Below are 12,972 nucleotides of genomic sequence, written 5' to 3'. Positions count from 1 at the left end.
CCAAATTTTGGATTCATGTGCTCTCTTTGTATGATAATTGAGACAACTAAATATTATTTTGCATAAATATTCTATATTTACACAACAACTTGAATGAGTACTTTATGTACCTTCTATCATATGTGATAAAATAATCAGTGATCAAATTATCAATATATATTCTAATTTTAAAAATTGTTACTACAAAAGTTTTCTATATTAAATACAAAAAAATAATTGAATTTTTATCAAAAATTAAACAGTGTTATATATTTTTAATAGTTTCTGCTTTTCATATGATAAATCATGTTTAATTAATGAAATAGTAATATATATTGAGATTGGGGACAGTGGGAATCGATTATTAAGACTATTTTGTGTATAATTCCGCATAATCTCGAATGTTATCAGTTCTAGTATAGACAAAATAATATAATGCAATCAAAAACTCCTAGATTCGTTACAATATAGAAAACTAAAAATGTAAATAATAATAATAAAATTAATTTAAATTTAAATTAAATAAAAATAATCATATTAAACAAAAACAATTTAGTTGTCAAATCATTTTTGTGGCGGTGCAAACATGAAAGCTAGTTTAGAGGTTTAAAATATTAGCAAAATTATCTTGGTGATTTATAATGTTAGTGGAATTCTTTTGAATGTTACCTAGTGATATTTTGAATGTTAGTGGAATTCTTTCGAGGTTTAAAGTGGTACCAAGTGATATTTTGAATGTTAAAAATGTAATTTTTCCAAAAACGTTATATGCAAGTAAAAAAATGAAAAAAGATTGAAAAAGTGATCAACTATGGGAGGGTGGCTATGTACATCATTAAATGGAGGGGCGTCAACTATGGGAGCTGCTAATCGGCTTAGAAGTCTTTTTCCTCTCCATATAGAAGTCGAAGCTTTACTCTGGGCAATGAAGTGTATGATTGGTGCCGACAACCAAGAAAGAGCTTTTTTACAGACTGTTTAGACCTGGTGAAGATAGTGTCTTCCCCAACCGAATGACCAGCATTTTCAGTATATTTGGAAGAGTTTCAAAATGACAAAGAAGAATTCTATTCTTTTTCTTTATCCTTAATCCCTCATAATGCAAATGTCAAAGCAAACTATTTGGAACGAAAAATTCGTGCGGAACCACTACATATCACTTTTGTAAACAATGTTTTCTAAAAATTGGCTCGTTTGACTCTTAAATAATATCTTATGACAAAAAAAAGATTAAAAAATGATCAAATGAATAAATAATTAGATAATTCTTGCCTATAAATAATGCTGACAATGATTTTGTTTCTCATCTCCTTATCATTGTTATGATCATGCTCATCTATCCAACCACAGCAATGTCTTCGAGATATAGTCAGCGATGTTGTTTTCTAAACAAGAAAAAAATTAATTTATGGAAACTCAAAAAAATCATTTATATATTTTACTTTCCATAATTTGATATTTTTATGTCGAAAAATATGCGATTAAATTATATCATGTATATATAGAAAAATAATTTATCAACTATATCTCATCAATAAAATCAGAATAAATTCAGCAAATACAATTATATTGATATATGAACCCCTATGGGTGAACCCCTTTATTCACCTCCTTTTGCATTAACCAATAAAAACATGTCATGTTAAATCCTACTTAAATTACATAATAAATTAAAGCTATAATTAAAATCTAAACCGATATATAATCTCGTTTAATTACAAAATCTAAATCCTAATTCTTCTTTGTAAACGCAAACCGCCATTTAAACTCATTTAATCGTATAAAAACTAAACCCTAATCGTATTTTCTAAACCCAAACCGAGATTTAACTTCGTTTAATTGTAAAATTTAAATATGTTTATAAACCTAAACCAATATTTAACCCGTTTAATCATAAAATCTAAATCCTAATCGTACTTTCTAAAACCCAAACCGATATTTAACCTCGTTTAATCATAAAATCTAAACCCTGACCTTTTCAAATAAACTCAAGCCGATAAATAATTTTGTTTTTGTGGCAAATTAGATTTTATAATTAAATTAAATTCTTTTTATTATTATTAGGTGTCAAATTTTAATTGGCTAAAATAAAGGGGATGAATATAAGGGTCCAAGTATTTTTCTTGATATATTTAAAACATCAAACATATAATACCAGTCAAAATATATAATATTGCTTATGTTTTTTTTTGGTAAGAACATATAATTCTGGTAAACAAAAAGTAAATAAATTCAACAAATATAACTATATTGATATATTTAAAACATCTAATTCCAGTCAAAAATATATAATATTGCTTTTGTTTTTCTTTTGGTAAATACATAAATTTATAGTCAACAAAACATTAATATATTGCTTATGTTAATTTTTTCACAATAATATAAATAAGAAAGGTAGAATAAACATTTTCAATCCCAAATTAAAATATGAAGATGATCATGGTGAAGCTCTCTACAATAACAATGGTGGTCACTCTGCTTCTTATTGCATCTGACTTTACTAATGCCAGGAGGCAGCCTTTTTCTCTTAAACTGAATGCAAAATTGCAAACCGGCTTTAAATTGTTCCATCAACATGCGACTATACAATCTGCTCCTGTTCTTCCTCCACCAGATGGTCAAGACCAGCTTGGCTTCAAGCCAAGTCCATCTGCAAAATTGCAAACTGGCTTTAAATTGTTCCATCAACCTGATACTATACAATCTGCTCCTGTTATTCCTCCACCAGACGGTCAAGACCAGCTTGGCTTCAAGCCAAGTCCATCTGCAAAATTACAAACTGGCGTTAAATTGTTCCATCAACATGCGACTATACAATCTGCTCCTGTTCTTCCTCCACCAGACGATCAAGACCAGCTTGGCTTCAAGCCAAGTCCATCTGCAAAATTGCAAACCGGCGTTAAATTGTTCCATCAACATGCGACTATACAATCTGCTCCTGTTCTTCCTCCACCAGACGGTCAACACCAGCTTGGCTTCAATCCAAGTCCATCTGCAAAATTGCAAACCGGCTTTAAATTGTTCCATCAACATGCGACTATACAATTTGCTCATGTTCTTCCTCCACCAGACGGTCAAGACCAACTTGGCTTCAAGCCAAGTCCTTTTGCAAAATTGCAAACCGGCGTTAAATTGTTCCATCAACATGCGGCTATACAATCTGCTCCTGTTCTTCCTCCACCAGACGGTCAAGACCAGCTTGGCTTCAAGCCAAGTCCATCTGCAAAATTACAAACCGGCGTTAAATTGTTCCATCAACCTGATACTATACAATCTGCTCCTGTTCTTCCTCCACCAGACGGTCAACACCAGCTTGGCTTCAATCCAAATCCATCTGCAAAATTGCAAACCGACTTTAAATTGTTCCATCAACATGCGACTATACAATCTGCTCATGTTCTTCCTCCACCAGACGGTCAAAACCAAGCCAAGTCCATCTTCTTTTAGTCCTCTTTACGCTAAGGATTGCTCCCAACCCCTATAGCCTAAGATGTTTTACACAAAATAGATAATAAACGCCTAAATAATTAAATAAATAAATATAATACGTGATACGTAAATCCTGGTTTGTGTTATTGTGTATTTTATTTTAGAATGTTATCATAGATTCGTTCAACAATGACAAAAAGCTTAAGACACAACTTCTTCCACCACTACATACATGGCCATGCCTTAAGCATAGCTACAAGTTAGACGAATATGTAGGTCGCTTTGGGACCAATAAAAGTATCCAAAGTTAACAGTGTTATTAATTTTGTTAACGTCCGTGTATGAAACGTCCAACGTTTAAAAGTTCTTGTATTATTTTAGCAACAAAAAATAGTTTGTGTTTGAACCAAAAAATTTAAAAAGTTTGTGTATTATTTTGGTAACGCTAAAAGTTTGTGTATTTTATTCAGAAGATATAATTAAGTTGGTGTATTTTTTGGGAATTTTCTCACAAATTTGGTTTTGTGTTATAAAAAAAGAAGGGATAGAGGTAATTGTTGTATTGTATTCTTGTGTTTGCTAAGATTGGAATGTTGAATCTTTATAAGTTATAACTCTTTTGGATAAGCGAAGCTAGTTGGATTTTTCTACATGATGATTTGCCTGAATATAATTGATTAATAATGTGTTAGGAAAAAAACACGATTCAAACACAATTTAATTTGAGATTTATTAATTCGTTCAAAAAAAGAAAGATTAACATATATTAATTCAAATAGAGTTTGGACCAGATGGATACCCAAGATCATCATTTATGGGTTTAGTCTATACACAGAAAAATAACTTTGGGTTAAAAATGGGTTAGATATTTAGGTCTAATTACTAACCATTTTATTTGGGTCTTGTACAATTGGTATTGGGTACCCAATGGATATATAAAAAAAAGGCTAAATTATATACAGTAGCCGATTGACCATGTTTTAATTGCAGGATTTGGTAAAGTGGGCTATGTCTTCCACCATTTAGCCATTTAGCCAAATTCGGACGAAAATGTCCATGGACTATCTAATGGTGTACAATGCGGACGGAGAGTTAGTTAGGATCAAATGGACATAAAGTGTATAGTTAGCTTATTGAAAATTAAAAGTAATATTTTTCATTCTCACTAGTTTTTATAGTTTTTTTTTTTACTATTTTATAAATATTTATTATTTTTGTACTTTTTGTTAAAATTCATTTTTTCTATCATTTAAGACTCACTTTCATATTTTTATTTTTATTAATTAATTTATTAATTTTTACATTACAGATAATTCAAGATTAACAATATCCTGTACGTACGCGGTTGTAATTTGTGTTCATATATGTACATAAACATCAAAATAATTTGTATATTTAAGTTTAAAATAATTTTTGAATATAAAAACAAAACATTCAATCCATGTACTAATTACACTTGAAAAATACATTAAAACATAATAATCAAACGAACCTATTCGAAAAATAAGAACTAAACCCAGAACTAACAAATGATTCGAAAGGTATTAAATTTCTATACCTGAATAACCTGAACCATAGTTGAAAAACCAAAATTTTATCCAAAGCAAACAGAGAATCGAATGGATATCCAAAATATAGTTATATACGTAACATAAATTATATTTAGACTTTTATATTCAATTACCCAAATTGCAATTATAAAATCGAAGTTAACGTACACTAGTACGTACATTTATCAAAGAATATGTACGTACACTACTAACTATGTACCTGGTGAATTATGTAAAGGTGAATGTTTTACATACACGAATACATATAGGCATGGTAGATGTGAAATGAATGGTAATGGTGTGCAAGTATTGGAAGATCAGTTTTACCTGAATCAGAATACGATTCGTTGAAATATTTTATATGCATAATTTATATTAAAATATACAGGCATACATATAACTTACATAATAACTTAATACGTAGATAGTGGTTAGAGAATTTTTAAACTCATTTTAATATTGTACCATGTATGTTCCAATAAATATTTTTGTGTACGTAAATATTATTAGATTTATGTGATTTAGATATTTTTAAGATATAACTGTTTGGAGCTCAACATAATCGTGTACGTTTACGGGTTTAGTTTAAAATCTTATTTATTCTCAACAATTTTAACTCACCAACAAAGATGTACGTACATAACATTTTTCAAAAGTATGAGGAACAACTATACTTTGACCATATATTTTTATTTAATTATTATATATGAATAGATTTATAGGAAAACACAAAAAATATCTCATCTAATCGAAATAACCAAAGGTTTCTAATGTACAAACTCAATAAATATTGTGTATGCCGCCTTTATAATAAAACATAATCTAACATGTTTATTTCTATTTTAAATAATATTTTATTTACTATCATCGAAAACAATTCACGATTAGCAATATCATATACACATATGTGTGTAACGATAATAATATATACGTACATGGTAGTAAATGTGTACGTACACGGTAGTAATATGTACGTACATGGTAGTAATGTGTGTATATATGTACGTAAATATCTAATTACTTTGTATATTTACGTTTCAAATATTTTTTGACCATAAAAGCAAAACATTCAAATCATGTATGAACAACACATGAAAAAGATAAATGAAACTGACATATATATTTATATATTAAATTTATTGTTGTGGGTGGTTATATATTTATTAGAATTCGTACCATATATGTTCCACTAAATAATTTCGTGTACGTACACATTACTACTGTGTACGTACACATGTCTACATTTTTATAAATAATAATGTCTTCATCTCTAGTAGGACTATCGTAGAATATACCCTCACCATCATCAATATTGGTTTATTATTGTATCAATAAATATATCTCAACAATTTTAACTCATCAACAAAGATGTACGTACATTATTATACATTTTTCAAAAGTATTAGGAACATCTATACTTTGACCATATATTTTTATTTAATTATTATATATGCATAGATTTTATGGGGAAAACTCCGAAAAATATCTCATCTAATCGAAATAACCAAAGATTTCTAATATACAAATTCAATATATAATTGTGTATGTCGCTTTAACAATAAAACATAATCTACTATATTTACATGTCCACATATACATACAACGTAAATTACATATACGTACACATAAGAAATTTAATAAAGGGTATAATTGTAATTTTGCACTCATCTTCAACCTTTCCAACCCTAATTTTGCAGCCGCTTGTTAACTGTTATCTCACAAATCTAAATATTTTTAGATTTATGTTTTGAATGCTTATTACATCTAAATATTGCACATCTAGCATATTTTTAGTTAAAAAAGATAAAGAGTTTGAGTTTTGTTTAATTGTCCAGTGGTTAAGTCAATTATTTCGGAAAAACACTTGTTTTCTCACCGGAATCTCGTTTCTCTTCTTCGATGACACATTCACTTTCATTTTTTTTTCGTTTTGTTACACATGAACTCAAATTTTTGTTTTTATTTACAACTAAACTTTGTACATCCATTAACTTCTAACTAAATCGTCTGTACGCATTGTACATCGTTACAAAATCAAAGGGCATTTTTGTCTGAATTTGTCTTAATGGCTAAATTCTGGAAGGTCCAGCCCATTTTGCCAATTCCTGAAACAAAAACTCAAGTAACAGTGAAAATAAATAAATAAAAAATCATTCGATCTCTTCTCTCCTTCTTCTTCGAATATTAGCTTCAGTATCGAGTGGCGAGTGACAACTTAGGGTTTCAAGCTTCAGTCCTTTCGGCTTCTCTTTACTCTGGGTTTGCTCATCGTTCTTCCCTCACCTCAAGCGCTGTTCTCGCAGGATCTTTGCTGTCAAGTCCCTTGGCGTAACTTATATCAAAATATACTTTGTAACATTTGTATTGAATACAAAGCCACACATTTTGTTAAAAGAGAACCCAAGCCCATTAAAAGTCCATGTGGATTAACAAAAACAAGAAAAAAAAAGGGTTCTGTTATTAGGTTATTCGTGAATACATATACGTGTGTATAATGTCCTCTTCGTGAAGCCGCACGCCGTTGCTAAGTTATCTAGACCATTGTCCTAGTATTGTTGTTGATGTGGATCTTGTGGAGAAGAAGTGAGCTCTCACGTGGGAAAGCGGAGGAGGTGGTGATCTTGTCACCGGAAAATGGACAGAAAGGGGGAGACTGGAGAAGGTCACCGGAACTTCACCGGAGAACCACCGCAGCCACAGTGAGTCACCAGATCTTAGCCACTGTCACCGGAGCAGTCGTTGTCCATCGGCGAGGCTCTTAAGGCTAAGGAAACCCTAGTTTTAATCTATAGCTCGTCTAGAATGTCTCTAGCTTTGGTTTAAGATGTATTGCTTGTGCTGCAAGCCATGGAGATCTTGCTCATCGTTCTTCCCTCACCTCAAGCGCTGTTCTCGCAGGATCTTTGCTGTCAAGTCCCTTGGCGTAACTTATATCAAAATATACTTTGTAACATTTGTATTGAATACAAAGCCACACATTTTGTTAAAAGAGAACCCAAGCCCATTAAAAGTCCATGTGGATTAACAAAAACAAGAAAAAAAAAGGGTTCTGTTATTAGGTTATTCGTGAATACATATACGTGTGTATAATGTCCTCTTCGTGAAGCCGCACGCCGTTGCTAAGTTATCTAGACCATTGTCCTAGTATTGTTGTTGATGTGGATCTTGTGGAGAAGAAGTGAGCTCTCACGTGGGAAAGCGGAGGAGGTGGTGATCTTGTCACCGGAAAATGGACAGAAAGGGGGAGACTGGAGAAGGTCACCGGAACTTCACCGGAGAACCACCGCAGCCACAGTGAGTCACCAGATCTTAGCCACTGTCACCGGAGCAGTCGTTGTCCATCGGCGAGGCTCTTAAGGCTAAGGAAACCCTAGTTTTAATCTATAGCTCGTCTAGAATGTCTCTAGCTTTGGTTTAAGATGTATTGCTTGTGCTGCAAGCCATGGAGATCCTAGATCTAATCTCTGTTTTGTTTTCCCTGGAGAAACCATGAGTACCTAGCCACTGTAAACTTGAACGTGACTACCACATATCCATCTTGCCAAGGAGATCCATTGAGATTCATCGCAGCAAAGGTATTGCCTCGTCTCAACAGTCGTGTTGTTGTTGTTTTGTTGTTTATTAAACCAAGAGAGTAAACCAGCCTAAACCTTAGAGATCCTACATGTAACTGAGTCCATAAACCGTAACGTAATAACTGGTCATGTGGAGAGAAATCGTGGTGTCATAGTTGCTTTGAACTGTTTATTGAACCGAACATCATGACCGGTTATTAAGGTGTATATGGGATTTTGTGTATTGGACTCAGTTACGTGGTAATGACTTTGTGCGGTCGTGAAGTGGGATTGGAATGTTATTAAATAATTAGTTTAGGGCGAAAAATTCGTACCGAACCATTCATATCACTTTTGTAAATAATTTTTTTTAGAATTGGTTCTTTTAAGCTCTAAATAAAATCTAATGATTGAAAAAAAGAGATTGGTTTAATTCTTAAAACAAAGCTTATTAGTTTATTTAGAAAAAGACCAAGTCATCGTTTAGTCATTATACTGAGTTTGAAATGGTTGGGTTTAGATTAATTCATAAACATTAATGATGGGTATTAATTACTGGATTAATCTTTGTCAGGTAATGCAACCGTTGTAGATGGAGAAATATGTCAACCGGTCTCCGTTGTTGCTAGTTTTTAACCCGAAAAATCTATCCGATTGGCTAACGTGAGGATGAGATCGTGTTTTCTTTCGTATATGAATATATGTTAGGTTAATTACTTAGTCTAGAGGTAAGTCGAGTATATTTGGGTGATACATACATATGAGTAATCATATTTACGTGGTTGTGTGTATTAATATTTTATAAATATATTATTATTTTAAGTATAGAAAACGTATTAGTATTAAATGGAATAGAAAACTATATTCTTATTGATAACAAACTGTTTACAATTGTTATCTCGAATATTACTTGATCTATTCTACCCAAATGATCAAACCCAACTAAGAATACCTAAGCCTAATTCTCTTCTCTGTTTCTTATCACTCTCACGTGAAGACAAAGAAAACTACACACTCACCTTCAAGCTTTTGCAATGCTCTGAAGTTTACAATCGTATGACAGTATTCTAGAGTGCTCAAAGCGCCTCACGCTAAGTTCTAGAATACTTATACCTACTCTCCAGAACCTTAAACCTAGGATCTTCGAGAATCTCGTTTTAAGGAATTTTCCTTGTTTTCAAGTTTATTCTTTTCTAAATCTTCCAAACGATATTTTCCATATCTTCTCGTTGAATCGTGTCTTTGATACCATGCCAAGTCAGCTTCCATCCTTGGCTCTCCACATCATCCGCCTCAGCTTGCCGCATCAGCTTGCCACGTCTGCTCTTGCATCCATGTCAGCAACTCAAGCGTCTGATGAGACTCGATGCATCTTCCTGAAATCCATCAGTGTTCTGATCGCCATCAGCTGATTGATTGAATTCTGCATCTTCAATCTCCCCCTATTTGATTGAGTTTGATACACAAGCATTCTTCCATTGATATAACCTGAAACTCAACCAGGAGACATAACACACAACCAATAGACAAACTCTAGAAGAACATTCTAGCATAAACAACATAATGCGATTAGTCTAAAAGTTGACAATGTGTTAAAAAATTATTAGAGACTCATGTTCACGATGATACAATGTTATTACAAACAAAAAGAACATTGTTTTGGTCAGAATTATAACCGAGCTTAAAACAAGAAATCAAAAGGAATCAAAATAGGCTCCCCCACAACTTAATCTCCCCCAGCATCATCAGTTGCCGAAGAATCCGACTTATCTCCCCCTGCTTGAGCACATAACTTAGCATTATGTATACAAACAGAGATATACAATTCAGGTGAAGAAGATCACACAGAACACTTACCTGCATCTAGAGCAGCCTGCAAAATTTCGATGGCAATTTTCATCGCCCTGCGGTTGGCTGAGTCTTTGCGTCCTGCAACTACACTCTGCTTCACCTTCTTCTTCTTTGTCGACGCTGCTGATGCGGGTGGGTTTACTGGGATCTGAACATGGCGTTGCGTCTGTATCAACTGGTAGACCAGGTTTGGAAATAGCAGGAAGAGCTTAGTTTCTGGTTTTATTGCCAACTGAAGAATGTGATCAAACACCATCCTCCCAAAGTCGAATGGAATGTTGTGCATGATCATGTATACCAGCTTGGCTCTGTCAGGCTGTGCATACCATCATTCGATGTTGGAGACCAGTTGGTGCAACATAGTTTGAACAGCTTTCGGCCTGGTGGAGAGAAAGCACTCACCAGCAACCCCTTCAGAGACTTGACCTTGCCATCAGTCAGAAACTTTGCGACCTCATCCTCCATCAACCCCACCATGTCCATTCGTTGCTGTCTCACGTCGACAGATGCCAACCCAAACAGCTCATTAATATTCTCAGGGGAGAACTCATACTCCCAATTACGCACCAAAACACCAACATTGGTGGTATCAACCTTCACTGTAGGCAGATTTGCCCAGAATTCAAACACCAGTTCCTCCTTATACGGTTTCAAATCAGTCACCGTACGAATCAATCCAGCCTTCTCAATAAAACTCCGAACAGCCTCATCCATTTTCCTAGACAAACCATCTTCTACAATGAAGTTCTTCGGGAAAAATGAGCATACATCTTCTCAGCCTCATTCGAGACGAATCGGATTCCATCGAAGGTAGATGAAGCGGTGATCCCCTTGCCCTTTTCTTGCTTCATCCGCTTTCCACCCTATCCAGCGGTGGATTGCTTCCTCTTACGCATCCTTGAAGCAACAGAGGGTTGAGAAGGTGCAGCCTCGGGAAATTTTGGTTCAGCCTTCTGAACCTGATTGGTTGACGACTGAGTCTCGTCCTCAATTTCGATGATCGGTGGCGGCGGGCCTGTGACAAGTATCATAGCCCACTTGGAATCAGGCATCAAAAGTTCTTCGTCAGACTTCACCTCTTGAGATTTCGATTCAATCGGCTGTGGAACCTCTGGCATCGCGTCGCTGGGCTGTGAATCTGGTAGATCTCCAGACAATTCGGACTCAGATTTCTGGTGAACAAGATGTTGCAGCCCCGGAAGAATTGATTTCATGCTCTCTCTCACTCGAGTTCTGATGGATTTGCTTTGAGCACAAGGGTTTGCCTTCTCGACTTTCAAAGACAGTTGATTTGACTCCTCCAACCCTAACTCCTCTTTTTCCCTCCAATACCCGAGAAAAACTTCTTGAATCCTTATGGGCTTTTGAGACTCGAACTGGGCTTGGACCTAAAAATTGTATTACTCTGAAACACTTAACAAACGCATAAGCGCTCAATTGCCAAGAAACTCATCAATCAAATTTTTTTAGTTAGCAGAGGATTGCAATTAGCAGAGATGAGATGATTTCAACAGCCATATCCTGAAACTGTTTAGTGACCCAAACAGACAATTGATACATGCGAGTAGTAGCTATCCAAACATTTTCAAAGCATACCTCTTCCTTGTACTCTGTTCAGTGCTTTGTGCCTATCGGTTGTTCAGAACTTAGCAAGAAACTGTCACAACCACTCAGATTGTTGATAGATTAGCTCAATGTTCAGTGGCTAGTCTTTCACACTGTCATACCTTCAGTTCTAAACGATCAGGACAACGTGTAACAGGCAGCTGAAATTTCTTTTGAAGATAGCTTTACCAAACAGGAGCGTGATGATATGTGTTTTTGAACTGCTCCTTCTTTTTGTCATATCAGCAATATCACTTGACTTCTCAATTAGTGATATTCGAACTAAGTGATCTTGATACACATTTTTTTTTTTTTTGTGTGTGTGTGTATCAAGTCCATTCAGTTGGTTGATCTTCTCAGCTCTTTGACCTCCTATTAGATGACAATCTTTTACGTCGGATTTGACCCGGCATGACAGGCAACTATTTTCCACATGGCTTTACAAAGTGCTGATCCTCTATTCATCTTTGGATTTCCATGACCTGTTCTCGCTTTGTGTCCCTGTTCTAGATCAGCACAACTCACAAATAGATTACAAATCAAACATTTCAATGAACATTAGTAAAGTACGAAATTTGCTATAATTCAGAGGTTTGACAAACATTTCAGCTAGTTGGTTTTTAGTACCCACATGTTCAATAGCTATTCGTTTCTCCTCAACCAGTTTGCGAATATAACTATGTTGATGATCTACGTGCTTAGTACGAGACTTTCTAACAGGTTCTTTGAAACAACTTATAGCACTATGATTATTGCAAAGTATTAACGGAACATCAGAAATCATACCACACTCCTTGGTGAGTTGTTTCATCCGTATGAGTTGAGCACTCGAACTTTTCAAAGCACTGAGTTCTGCTTCAGCGGTTGATAGGACCAAGTTGTTCTGCTTCTTGCTCTTCCAAGACACCATGTTGTTTCCAATGAAGTAGCATCCACCATGTTGTTTCCAATGAAGTAGCATACTCCAATAGAAACAACATTGGATGACATACGATGATCTGTTG

General features: G+C 34.3%; 2 protein-coding genes and 3 pseudogenes across 5 annotated transcripts; 3 read left to right on the top strand and 2 right to left on the bottom strand.

Annotated features, from left to right (window-relative positions):
• Nucleotides 1–2,442: 2,442 nt before the first annotated feature.
• AT3G29570 (uncharacterized protein) lies at nucleotides 2,443–3,426 on the top strand (the record flags this gene model as incomplete). Its single annotated transcript, NM_113877.1, has 1 exon — nucleotides 2,443–3,426. The coding sequence occupies one exon, from the start codon at nucleotides 2,443–2,445 to the stop codon at nucleotides 3,424–3,426; it is 984 nt and encodes a 327-aa protein (NP_189597.1).
• A 3,597-nt stretch (nucleotides 3,427–7,023) lies between these two features.
• On the top strand, nucleotides 7,024–7,720 carry AT3G29560 (uncharacterized protein; the record flags this gene model as incomplete). The annotated part of the gene is made up of 4 exons (NM_148765.1): nucleotides 7,024–7,080; nucleotides 7,153–7,286; nucleotides 7,470–7,541; nucleotides 7,621–7,720. 4 exons carry the CDS (start codon nucleotides 7,024–7,026, stop codon nucleotides 7,718–7,720), a joined length of 363 nt encoding a protein of 120 aa, NP_683607.1.
• A 2,537-nt stretch (nucleotides 7,721–10,257) lies between these two features.
• AT3G29550 lies at nucleotides 10,258–11,577 on the bottom strand (annotated as a pseudogene; the record flags this gene model as incomplete). The annotated part of the gene is made up of 1 exon: nucleotides 10,258–11,577.
• A 25-nt stretch (nucleotides 11,578–11,602) lies between these two features.
• AT3G29545 lies at nucleotides 11,603–11,750 on the top strand (annotated as a pseudogene; the record flags this gene model as incomplete). Its single annotated transcript has 1 exon — nucleotides 11,603–11,750.
• Nucleotides 11,751–12,496: 746 nt separating this feature from the next.
• AT3G29540 lies at nucleotides 12,497–12,905 on the bottom strand (annotated as a pseudogene; the record flags this gene model as incomplete). The annotated part of the gene is made up of 1 exon: nucleotides 12,497–12,905.
• Nucleotides 12,906–12,972: the final 67 nt, after the last annotated feature.

This window comes from Arabidopsis thaliana, chromosome 3, assembly GCF_000001735.4.
Source record: "Arabidopsis thaliana chromosome 3, partial sequence".
Lineage (NCBI taxonomy): Eukaryota > Viridiplantae > Streptophyta > Magnoliopsida > Brassicales > Brassicaceae > Arabidopsis > Arabidopsis thaliana.
Note: the sequence above shows the minus strand (reverse complement) of the source record. Positions and strands in the feature narration are given on the sequence as shown.